This window comes from Siphateles boraxobius, unplaced genomic scaffold, assembly GCF_051911475.1.
Source record: "Siphateles boraxobius isolate OS27281-9 unplaced genomic scaffold, OSU_SipBor_1 8, whole genome shotgun sequence".
Classification (NCBI taxonomy): Eukaryota; Metazoa; Chordata; class Actinopteri; order Cypriniformes; family Leuciscidae; genus Siphateles; species Siphateles boraxobius.
In genome coordinates, this window is record NW_027509208.1 from 3228235 (window position 1) to 3241417 (window position 13183).

The 13183-nt window shown below is 36.6% G+C and overlaps 1 protein-coding gene across 14 annotated transcripts in view; it reads right to left on the reverse strand.

Moving 5' to 3' along the window:
* Window position 1: 1 nt before the first annotated feature.
* cdc42bpab (CDC42 binding protein kinase alpha (DMPK-like) b) overlaps window positions 2-13183 on the reverse strand; it is a 65485-nt gene continuing 52303 nt past the window's right edge. For 4 of the 14 annotated variants that reach the window (XM_077219822.1, XM_077219825.1, XM_077219821.1 and 1 more), the window contains 13 exons: window positions 13014-13095; window positions 11660-11879; window positions 11495-11557; window positions 10558-10850; window positions 10131-10425; window positions 9937-10034; window positions 8880-8964; window positions 8590-8713; window positions 7806-7923; window positions 6606-6723; window positions 6360-6517; window positions 5132-5206; window positions 2-2211 (listed from right to left, as the gene is read on the reverse strand). In XM_077219822.1, coding sequence (XP_077075937.1) covers window positions 2080-2211; window positions 5132-5206; window positions 6360-6517; window positions 6606-6723; window positions 7806-7923; window positions 8590-8713; window positions 8880-8964; window positions 9937-10034; window positions 10131-10425; window positions 10558-10850; window positions 11495-11557; window positions 11660-11879; window positions 13014-13095 — 1861 coding nt within the window. In that variant the 3' untranslated portion in view covers window positions 2-2079. Of the gene's footprint in view, window positions 2212-4040; window positions 4086-4258; window positions 4313-5131; window positions 5207-6359; window positions 6518-6605; window positions 6724-7805; window positions 7924-8589; window positions 8714-8879; window positions 8965-9936; window positions 10035-10130; window positions 10426-10557; window positions 10851-11494; window positions 11558-11659; window positions 11880-13013; window positions 13096-13183 lie in introns of all 14 variants that reach the window. The other 10 variants (XM_077219829.1, XM_077219831.1, XM_077219828.1 and 7 more) reach the window with 6 other exon arrangements.

The following is a 13183-nucleotide window of genomic DNA, read 5'->3' on the forward strand; positions in this document are numbered from 1 at the left end:
CTTATCCATGTGTGTCATTTCCCTCCGTTTATTGAATACATCAGCGTCAGGTTAATATAGTAACGTCTCCATATATGCATAGTGGCCAGTTTATCCAGTCTTTGATTGACCTTTCACCTTAAATACATCTGTGCAAAACGATTCCTCATTGCTTGAAGTGATATCCACTTTTTTCAAGTGAGTGAGAAACAATACAACCATGAAACGTATGGAAAGGACATTTATGACATGCAAAACTGTACAAATCATTAAAAAGCATATCCTAAGAAGAAAAAGAAACCACTAAGATGAGAATGAGCTCATATAAATGTATGTGTAAGAGCTTACAGAAATGCAGGTTTCCATCCAAACGTCTGCTTTCCTTTGCTGTCACTTTCTACTGGAATGATACAGCAAAACTGAGCCAATTTATTGTAAACCTTTTAACAAATGAGTTCAGTGAGTTTCCCCATTTGTGGAATGAACAGATGTGAACCTGGAGCAGAAATCAAGACGTGAGGACCTAACAGAAGCCTGCATGAGGCGGGAGACTCGCTCGCATGTGCAACGAAATCAAATCAACTACAAACAGAATAAAGAACAAAGTGAAGCCTGTGTTGCTCATTAGACATGTGATTTCTCAGTTTTAAACAATTATTTCTTTCTTTTCTTTTTTTGGATGGAATATATGTCCTTGGAACTACAACAGCAGCAATTTGAAAACTACATAATGACAAATACCTACTGGTTTTGTGGGAGCAGATTATTTGAATATAGTTTAATGGTTAAGTCTAACCTTACATTTAATAGCAGCGGTGAATGTTTTAACACTTAACGGGATATAATTACTGTTGTCCATGAAAAGATTTTTTTTCCAGGGTAGAAAGTTCCAAACTACGTGTGTGAAGCAAAGTGTGTTGACTATTTCCCATAGTGTAACCATGAAACCATCCAGAAACAAAACAAAGTGGCTTTTGTCTGTCTGCAAATCTCAAATTACATGTTGGACAAGTTCAACAATTTGGACCTAATAGTTCAAGATCGCAGAAATATGATATTTGTACAGTTTCGGTCGATGCATGTATTGCCATTTGATAAAGCAGAAGTGAAGTCGGCGGCATTATGCAGTTTTTTTTTGTTGTTTTTTAAAGCACACTTGTAGTAAAACAGCTTGGCTTGTGTCTCACAAAAATAAACAAAATAAATGATAATAAAAAATAAACTTCAACAAAATAAAAATACACAAGGCAGTATTGTCTCATAAAACAAAATAAAAATCTAAAAGAACTGACGCAACTGAAGTTTTTTTAAATGGTCTTGGCGCGACTATATTAAAATAATTCTTTAAAAATAAAAGCAGTGAGGTTTTTTTTCCACATAGTTTATCTCTTCGATATGTCCTTATTATATATTATACTATACTTTTAACCTATGTACATTACGGTGATGTGTTTTCACAGGTCATGTTGTTTCACGGAAGGTTTGGATTACATGAAGACTGGCGATAATGACGGTAACAGATCCCACGATGTCATCATGTCAGAAAGCCTCTATAAATTCCTACAAATATAGGACAGGAAGCAATAGATGAGGTCGCCTGATATTCCATTAGCTGAAGTAACAAACGAATCACTGCACACATCACTTTTAAAAGCAAATAAAAAATATACATCATTGCAATTTTTTCCTGGTTAATTAGTGGGATTCTATAATGGAGTCATCATTCCCGTGTGGTCCACAGCTGAAGAGCAGAGTGAGGGACGTGACAGTATTTTCCACCTTGAAATGGCTAAATGATAAATAAATAAAAGTTCACCCCTAACCCGGTCTATGTACAAACGCCAGTAACAATTCAATCCACAACTAGTAGCCTCCACTTTTTCATCCAATCAGCTTTGCCGGGTGGTCGCTCAAACATCCACGCATCCACGCGCACATACAAACGCTCAAATGTTGGTGTGGTTTTTCCTTTGTATGTTCCCCAGTGGTGATCATTTATGCAAATATGTGGGAGGGGCCTGGGTGCGACTATGGGAGGGGGGCGGAGCACTTTTACAGGCAGACTCAGAGTTTGTTGTGATTGGTTCACCGTTGAGTCCATCATGTGTCCCACCCTGTGCGGTCTGTGCTCTCCAGTGAGAGGGACTTTGTCTTGTGTGGGGAGGCGGGGCTTGGCGGGCTGCTGAAGTTAGAGCTGTTGGAGGCAGTGGAGTGCCGGGGCGAATCAGAGTCCTGAAAAACAAAAACAAACAAAAATATTGTAAAAACCAGTGACACTACGTACAGAATATATTGATCAAGAGAGTCTCTACTATAATAGTCTTACCCCCCGGTTTCACAGACAAGGTTTAAGCTAATCCCAGACTAAAATGCATGTTTCAGCTGTTTAAACTGAAAGCAACTTGCACTGACATATCTTAAAATATGTCAGTGCCATTGTTTTGTATGGAAGCTAGTTTCCGCCACAAGATAAAAAATTAAGAAAGGTCATTGCGAACTATTTATCTCACAATTCTGACTTTTTTTCTCATAATTGCGTGATGTAAAGTCAGAATTGTGAGATATAAACTCATTCTGAGGAAAAGTCAGTATTTTTTTTCCTTAGAATTGGACTTTATAACTAGCAATTGCGAGTTTATATCTCACAATTTGAGAAAAGATGTCAGAATTGCGAGATATAAATTAATGTAATAAGTTATAATTTAATGTCACAGGGAACGAGTACTATCATTAGCGAAATAAGTCTCATTTACAGTTTTTCTTTCCATTCATATATTCTTTTACTTTTTTAGAGTGATTTATTTTAATTGTTTTTACACGGACATGTGCATGAATATAGATGCAAGTGGGTTGTACAAGTACTGTATGTAAGCACATGTTAGGAGTGTGTGAATATGCGTGGCAATAGATGCATGAATGTATATATGGATGTGCAAGTACTGCACATATGTATAATTATACATGTACATATAGTTTCTCCATGTATGTCTGTATATATAGGTATATGACATGTATACGCCTGTATAATTTGTATGCATTCTTATCAAGTTTATTTTACTTAGTCATTTATTTTAATTTATTTTTCTCTTTCCACACGTTTATGTATTCATAAGTTTACATGTCTTTATTTACGTATTGAGTACAGTGTATGACTTGTACTTATAACATCCAGGAATTAGGGCAATGTGAAGTCTTATTTCAACATTTCGTATTGCTGTTAATGGTTCCTTGTTTAAGTAAAGCTTACTAAAGAATAAAAAAGAAATAAAAAAAAGATTTGAGACTCGCAAACTCGCAATTGCGAGAAAAAAGTCAGAATTGAGAGTTTATTTCTCGCAATAGTGAGTTTATATGTCGCAATTCTGACTTTATAACACGCAATTCCGACTTTATATCACGCAATTCTGAGAAAAAAAGTCAGGATTGCGAGATTAAAAGGTCGCAATTATCTTTTAAAATGTTTTATTCTGTGGTGGAAACAAGCTTCCATAGTTTTGTCTAAAGATGCACACCAGTGATGTTTTTTTCTTAGACAAGTTTATAAAAGCTACTTAAATTCCATGAGGACTAATCCTGGCTTAATCTTAGTCTGTGAAACCAGGCCGAAGTCTACAGTTTTACTTCAAAAACACAAGAAAAAGATGAAGACAATGGACATATGAAGCCTTTAAATACACTACCCTTCAAAATGTACTGGGTCAGTAAATCTGCATTTATTTGATCAACAATAAAGTAAAAAACGTAATATTGCGAAATATTATTGCAACTTAAAATAACGTTTTTTTATATAATAATAATTTATATACATTTTAATATACAATAAACTTATTTTATTATGATTTCAAATACATTTGAAAATGGTTATGCTGCTTAATATGTCTGTGGAAACCATTATGGGGTTTTTTCAGGATTTTTTTTACGTATAGAAAAAACAACAGCATTTATTTGAAATATATATTTTTTTTAAACAAAGTGACTGTCAATTTTGATCAATTTAATGTACCCTTTCTGAATGAACGTGTTCACTTCTTTAAAAAAAGAACAACATAATTCTTACTGACCCCAAGCTTTTGAGCGGTACTGTACACATGCAATGACTCCAAATCCTGTAAAGGTGCAAATAAACCCAGTCAAGTGGAATCTGACTTTCAGCTGTTTTTAAAAGAGGATTGCTCTGTAAACATGGCATGCTTGGTTCACCATTTAACATGCCGCCATCAAGAGAATATTAATCAGTTTTAAAAGGATAATTCACCAAAAAACATTAGAACCCACTAACTTTCATTGTATGGACATAAACAGTTGAAACATTCTTCAAAACATCTGTTGTGTTCTGCAGAAGAAAGAAAATCATACAGGTTTGGAACGAAAAGAAGGTGAGTATACGATGATAAAATTGTAATTTTTGGGTGAACTATCCCTTTAACTTACCCAAAATATAGAAATAGCACAAATATGTATGTGCTAAACTACATGAATTTTGCTTGATTTAAGTGAAAGTTTAAATGAAATACTATTGCATTTGCCTCCCTGATTGGCCTCTTCCAAGTCTAAAAAGCAAAAAAGTGGGGGTGGTCCTTTAATCCAGCTGCGTTTTTGAGAACAAGGCACTATAAAGTAACTCAAATGCTCATCCTCAAAAACACACTCATAGCCAGGGGTTCGCAGTTGTCAACTCTGTGAAGACTCTTTGCAGCAAAGCTTTGGAGAAATTAGTGCATCGAGTCCAGAACTGAAACACACTTTTCACAAGTATGTTAATGCAAACACTGCAAGCTAAAAAAAGTTCACAACAAAATGCACACGTTGCATTCTAAGCTTTGCCACAAGGGGCGCTATAGTACATTAGCGTAGTCGTCTTCTACTGTTAATGTTTATCCCTAGCTACCGGAAAAATGTCACATTTCTCGTAAAAACATTCATTTTCACAGGGGCTTGCCAGCAGGAGCAGTATGAAGGCGAAACATGCGGATGGAAGCTTGCCAATCCCAACTGAAGCTCTCTGCTTCACTTGTAGGCAGTGGACGTAAAGGCTGTGGGCTTCAAAAATGGGCAGTGGGTAAAGCACTCTGCAGGGCTGCCCGAGTGTGCAGATGACAGCAGGCGTGTATGTGCGTGTGTGTGTGTTTCACTGCAAACGTGTGGCGTTTACCTTCATCTTACTAAGCAGGGTCCTTAAAGCCCTTTTCAGATCAGGGGTCTTCTCCGAGGGCGATACCGCCTGCCACTGAGAAGGAAAGGGCAGACTGAGTGCCAGAATGGCTTCCACACTTGCTGAAGGAAAATGGGGCGGCCAGGGAGCGCAAAGCGCAGAGATATGGGGAGATGACGGGTGAGATAAGGGCGCGGGTGGGTGGTTTGCTAAGGAGACTGTTGGATGTAGTGGAATGGGGCGGCAGGCATAAAGTGGAGTAAGCACTGACAAAGCTAGGTGGAGGGGAACACAGCGCATTTAACTGCTTTGGGGAAAAGACATTGGAACTGTTCCACCATAACAGGCCTCATGGGAAGGGAAAGGGCCAGCAGTTTTTATAAGTAAGGAGGTGTGCAGAAAAATCAAACGGGTTTTAGAACGACATGAGGGTGAATAAATTATCTTTTTTGAGTAACAATAACAAGTCATTGACAGTCATTTCTGACTTTGTTTTCAAATATAAAAGTGATGTAAGAGAGAAAAGAGAGCCTAAAAAATAACTTTCGTATACAGTTTTTTCAAGGCCATGTTGCCTGAAAACTGTTTGTGCATAATAAGATGTGACTTCGCATGCCTAACATCAGAAAATTATATGACTTCTATTTACACATTCTGAATGTAATGCAAGCTAAAAATGTATTGAAGATTTTAAATTAAATGTACAGTCTTATTTATTGAAAACCATTAACATTATCCACGCTATTGTACACATGCATTCTGACAATTCTCAATTCTCAAGCTTGCTAGCAATTCTGTAATTTAGGTCAAATAAATGCTATTTTTAATGGATTAAGTAGTCAATATACATAAAGATTGTGACGGCAGGAGAAAGTAATGTAGAAGTTAATGGAAAAACTAATAAAATTAATAAAACTGTCACTACTGTGATAATTTTCTCCTCCACCATGGTTAAAGTTTATGGCCCACCCAACTTGTCTCCAATTATCTCCAAGTTTCCCAGTCGTAAATAAGGCTTGTCATTCATGCCCAATTTCCGATGAGGAAACTCCTATTTACAATAATTCCTATAGCATGTGAAGTCAGCATACGGCTCAAACTGAATCGTCACGGATGCTATAGCTTGCTGGTCATGTGCCGTGACATCCCTGCATAGTGCAAATCTGCCATTAATGTGATGAGGTAATGAAGATACCACAGCCCGGATTCCTCCTACATCATGACTCACCTCTCTATCAAACTGAGAGAGTGGCGCTTCGCCCACATCCATCCCCCCTCCTGACGACAGCGAGCTCTCTGAAGGTGATGTCATGGTCTGGCGTTTCGAGCTGTAGCTGCTGCTCGACAGCTCCCTCCTCAGAGCGCTGCCGTTCTGAGAGGACGTCCCTGATAAAGAGGACAAGAAAGAAGTGGGTTGGGAATGAAACGCATGGAAATCTGATAAGTATAACAGCAGCCACACGTGTGTACTTACGCATTCCTAGACCACTGCTCGCGCTCATGGAACGACCAGGTTCGGCTCGGTTTTTGGTGATTGATGGGATGCTGACGGATCCACTGAACCCAGCACGATTGTCCTGAGCACGCACATTCTACAGGTTACACAGAGAAACACCACACACACACACAACAGTGACACAAGCATGCAATAGTGAGACAAACATGACTTGATGAAAACAAACTATGGGTTTTATTATAATGATCTTTTTGATATCATGTTGTTATCAACACATATCAAAACAGGATGCATGAATGACCAATGAACATCAATAAATGTAAAGAGAAGACAAGTGTCAAATGATCTTTCAGAAATTGTTCGAATATGCTGATTTGGTGCTCAAGAAATATTTCTTATTGTATCATGTTGAAAACTGTTTTTTTTTTTTTTGCAGAAACATTTTTGGATACTTTTTTTCAGGATTCATTGATGAATAGAAAGTTTAAAAGAACAGCATTTATTTGGAATAGAAGTCTTTATACATATCTTTACTGTTACTTTTGATCAAATGTAATGCATCCTTGCTGAATAGAAGTATTAATTTAAAAAAAAATGGTAGTGACTTGATAAATGACCAGAATACAAAGCAAAATGAGGTTGTAAAAGCACATTCTGACTTCAATACAAGCCGAACTCAATAAACAGCATTTGCGACAATGATGATTACCACAAAAATAATTTTGAATTGTTTTCTTTGAAAAAAAGCAAAAAGCAAGGTTCCATTGATTCGCAGTGTAGGTGGGGTGGGGGGGGGGGATTTAATTTGAAAAGTTGTACACTTGAGTGTTTTGTTTTTCGAGCCCGACCAACACAAACCGAGGCATTTAAAAGATTTAAAAAAGCTTATTTTCCAAAATTAATTATTCTGTTGAGACGTGTACATTATTAGTTACGCATAAAATGTAAATTGGCATATAAAAGGAAAGTGAGCAATTTTTCAGACTAAAATCATGTTAACATGCATATTGTTTACATTTTGAGTATTTCAGCTGTAACAAATTGTCCCCTTTCATTTCCATTGTAAGTGCCTGACTTACAATTGAAGCAATGGTTATCTTTCATTTTATATAGAAAAGGAGTGAAATACATTGTTGTAGTAATTAACATTATGACACAAATGCTGTTGATTGAGCTTTACTAAACCCAGAATATTCTTTTAAAAGATGAGCCTCTCACCATTGGCAGATCTCGGAGGATCTGCATTCCATCTCCAGGCCCCATATGAGCCACGTGGTTAAAATTAGTAGGATTTGAGATCAGCTTGCTCCTCCTCTCAGGATCTTTCAACATTTCTCTGCAAACACACCAGTTCATATAATAGCCTTACAATGCCTATAATGACATTTTGAAACTAAGAAATGAGTTGGATATTGAAACCAGACCTAAAAAAGTAAGCTACAAATGTCATATGAACTTTGTCTCTGTTTCATTAAAAGTGCATTTTCAGCACAGTAGTACACAAATATGTGTGTGCGTGTTCCAGGTAAACCCTGCATTGAACAAAATGTTCCAACAAAGATGGCAATATCTGAAATCCTTGTCTGTGTGGGGACATTTTTTTAGTCCCAATGAGAAAAACGGCTTATAAAATCAGACTAAATTATGTTTTTTGAAAATTTAAAATTGCAAAAAGTTTTCTGTGATGGGTAGGGTTAGGGTATAGAATATATTGTTTGTACAGTATAAAAATCATTATGTCTATGGAAAGTCCCCATAAAACATGAAAACACAACGTGTGTGTGTGTGTGTGTGTGTGTGTGTGTGTGTGTGTGTGTGTGTGTGTGTGTTTGTGTGTGTGTGTGTGTGTGTGTGTGTGTGTGTGTGTGTGTGTGTGTGTGTGTGTGTGTGTGTGTGTGTGTGTGTGTGTGTGTGTGTGTGTGTTTGTGTGTGTGTGTGTGTGTGTGTGTGTGTGTGTGTGTGTGTGTGTGTGTGTGTGTGTGTGTGTGTGTGTGTCAATCACCTCCTCTGCAGCAGTCTCTCCTCCTCAGGAATACGGAATGAGAATCGTCTCTTGTTGCTCATGTTGCGTACCATCTGCTTCCTGCTGTTATCACACACTTCAGGTACCACCAGTTCGTCCCCCTCTAATCACACACAAATAATCCATTATCAGACATATTACTCATACCATTACTATTATTCATTATTTCAAACTGTACTACTAAACCAAAGGCAGAAACATCAACACCCAACTCAAGATTTTTGTCACGATTTATGCATTTGACTGAATTATGGAGTGACTGCTGTTACCTGCAGTCTTGTTTCTGAAGTAGATGAGTCTGACCGTTTCTAAGCCCAGGAGATTCAAAGAGCCATCCATGTTCAACGGCCGGACCTGCACAGAGCCAGTGAGATCCTGGGATTATTTAGTCATTCAGAAGATGACTCATTTATGGTTTCAGTAAATAAAAAATATATATATATATATATATAATTGCAATGAAGACAAAAATGCTATTTTATTTTATTTTTTTATTTTATTGTCAACAAATGTATTAACAAATCAACATAAACACAACTTTGAGCACAAGGCTAATAGTAATGTCTCATTAAACTGCAATAATGTCAAAACTGTTGCTTTTCTGAAGGTATATGATTATGATTTATTAAACATACATGTATTAATTTACATTTTTTTAAATGTATTCATGTAGAGATGGCAGAATTCAATTTAATAACACTGGTTATCTGAGAGAGTGTTTAAAATTGCACGTACTTGAAATATTTAAGGAAATATAAATCTACTTAGCATAGTGCAGAGTTGGTCATTTAAAAAATAGTTTTAAATAAATCTCCAATGTTCACCAAGGCTGCATTTATTTTATTACAAATACTGTAAAAACAATAATATTGAAAATGATTTTAATATAATATTCAAAGATTATAATTATAATATATATTATATTTTAAAATGTAATGTGCTGCTTAATTTTTTGTGGAAACTGTGATATATATATATATATATATATATATATATATATATATATATATATATATATATATATATATATATATATATATATATATTCAGGATTCTCTGATGAATAGATGTATTTTTATTTGAAATCAAATAATGTTGTAACAATGTAAAAGTCTTTACTGTCACTTTTAATAAATGTAATGTGTTCTTGCTAAATAAAAGTATTTATCAAAAATAATGTTTCATTCAACTTATCATTTTGAATGGTGTTTATTACATTATTTCCTGTGTTAAATGCACCCAGCTTCAACCATTCAGGTGTGCAACAGTTGTTCATTTATTATAATTTAATATTTATAACTCTTCTGAAATTGAAAAAAAGCAAACCTTTTTGAGAGGAATGGTCTGAATCCATTCCATAGTGTTCACATCAAACACATCCACTGCATTTTCACTGTAGACTGACAGGTAGGGGGCGTTGTAGCCTGTGAGATATAAAACATCCACAAGATCAATCCAACCAAACCTTTTCACTGCCAGACCGTTTAAACAGGATTAACGTCTCTCTACTCAGTACTCACAGCAGGCGGTGGGTGTCGCGGGCCACATCAGCTCCTGCTGGCGTGAGCGTCTGCCATGTGTGTCCACGTACACTGCAATTTTGCTGAAGCAGAGCAGCATTTCTTTATTGGAGATTTCCACTGCACAAAGGGCATCCAGGTTTTCAGCCTTAATAAACGCCAATGTGGGGTCATCTGGATGGAGCAAGCTGGCCGGAAGGGTTTCTCCATGCAAACTGTACCGCATGAAGCCCGCTTGGTAGCCTACACATAACTGCTGGCTGAACAGCGCCATCCACTGGATAGTTCCTGGAGCCTGAGATTTAGAAAGGGCTGTTGATGTTGCTGTGTGTGCTAGCTAAGACAGTCTTTGCAATCTAATGAGTATGAACACTTATTACATCTGAATATACTTGATCTGGAAAAAAAGAGGTTTTGAATACTGTACTTGTATGTCCACGAGATGGCAGTGGCGGGATTTGCTCTTGTTAATTTCGAAGCAGGTGATCTGCCGTTTAATGGCGAGGCAGAAGCAGGCGCCATTGCGCACCACACCGGACACCAGCGCCTGGCAGTTTTTAGTATCTGCCACCTTGATCTTGTCAATCTCCCTCCCGTCGAGCCCCGCCATAGGGACCAGACACACTTGTCGGTTCCTGCCCGAGATGACAGCCAGGAGGTGCTCTGTGGGCATCAGTTCTATGTGATGCACTTTCTTAATATCACCCACGCGAACGATTTCTAGAAGAAAGAACAAAAATGTTCAGTAGATGTTTGTCTCGCATCAGTTATTTCAGTTTAAATGTGTATGCGGTTCAACAACAATAGTGCACTACTGTTAAAAATGCATAACAAAGTGCCACAAAGCCAAGAAAGAACTGTTAAATCTAACAAATCATTCATTTTTATAGTTTACAACCTTTAATAGATTTGTAATGTATGACTGCTCTAACAGAGAGAGAAAAATAGGGGACATTTTTTTTATTTTGCTTTTATCCAATGAAAGGTTTACTCAGTCTGTCAAAATGACGGATAATGGTTATTTTTTGTCCAGCCTCTGAGATCAAAATTTTCAGTCGTGCTCCATTTTAACCGGCTGTTTTCATTTTCCAAAAAATTAAATAAACGTCTAGCATTCCAATGCAATAGACCCATTTTTCCTGTCAAAATGATGGAGAGCTTGTCAATGTTTTTAACATTTGGAAATTACAGTAATTTCTGAGTAAACTTATTACCCTGAAGCAACCTGGAAGCTCATATATCAGCATTTCTGGGGTTTGAATCAACAAACTTTCAGTTAGCAGTCCAGATTTTTGACCACTAAACCACATAACCAAGTTTAATAGACAATGAAGAAGTAAAAGGCTTAAAGATTGAAGTTTTACCATCTTTGGTGACGTGGATGATGAACAGGCCCTCCTCATTCCCCAAAGCAACCCGCTCATGATCTAGATATAATTAAACATTTTTGGTTTAACACTAGATAAGGGAATTACTATTTGTTCTTTAACGTTGTGTTGATTTGACAAGAGTTTTGTGAGTCTCTGTACCTATAATAGCAGCAGTTTGGGTGGTTTTGATGAGAGGAAGCGTGCTGTCGTAGGCTTCTTTAGGCACGTAGACGAAACGCTCCTTCAGCTTGTTTTTCCTCAGGATGCGTTGCAGTTCGTTCAGAGCGCACACCCACTTCGACCTCTCTTGCTCGTTGTCGGCCAGGATTAGGATGCACGTCTTCTGACTGGGGGAGGCGGACAGCTGAGATGCTGTTACCTGTGGAATGAATGGATAGCACTGCATATAAGGTCATTTAAAAATGTCTTTAAATTAAATAACTAAACTCTGCATAAGGCTATAGTGAGTCCAGTCATGATTATTACATAATCACCTGGTTGCTGTTATTTGATCTGTGATATTTTGAAGAAAATCACAATTATTGTGTGGTGATGGTGATGCGTGATGAATGATGAAAGTAAAGAATTTAGCACAGAAATAAATTACTATTCTGCCCTACAAAGGGACAACGTAGTGAATACATTAACACTTGAACTGAGAAGAATGGCAGTCTGTCACAAGACAGGCCAAAGTTTTAGAGATCTGATTTTTGCTAGAACTCAATGTAAACAAAATGTGTAGTTACTTTATTTTGCTTTTCTATGGCAATAACAACCATTACAAAAACGTAATTCTTTACGAAAAAGAAATTGTTGCGTTCTAAATTGACAAAAAATCCTTTTTCTTCAGTTGCGTAGAGCCAAGGGAATATGGAAATATGGGAATATGGTTGCTGGCCGCACACTGCATTCAGTCCACACTACAGAAGACTATCAAAACATTTTTTTATTTTATGGATTGCATCATGCAAAAAGTGCAAAGTGAATTAAAAACAAATGGACAGGAGCAGACGTTTCAGCAGAAGATAGCAATGTGCTGAAACGTCTGCTCCTGTCCATTTGTTTTTAATTCACTTTGCACTTTTTGCACGATGCAATCCATAAAATAAAAAAATCTTTTGATAGACTTTTGTAGTCTGGACTGAATCCAGTGTGCGGCCAGCCACCTTCTTGCTCGGTTTCAATAACATCAATTATATAACATATAATAATTATATTGCAGTAATATTCTAAATAAATATTTTTAAGCACATTTTAAAATACTGTTGTTCATGTCAGTCTCTCCTTGTACAATATTTGATAACAAAGCCTTAAAGAAAATTCCAAGTTAAAAAATCAAGGTAGACCATGCACTAATGTTCAAAAGTTTGGTGTCATAAAAAAACAAAAAAAATTAGATTAATACTTTTATTCAGCTAGGATTAAATAAATTGATGGCAATAAAGACATTTATAATGTTACAAAATATTTCTATTTGGAATAAAATAGAAACAAAGTGCACATATGCTCTTACCCTAAAAATACAGGGGATATCCTTCCTGTTAGCATGAATGACATCAGACTCCAGAACCGAGCTGGCAGAAAACTCTTCATCCCTGCTCAGGATAGAGAGTCAAGCGCAATATTTTGAAATATTTCATGACATATTTGACTTAAATATTTCAGCATCACATTTGAATGAAC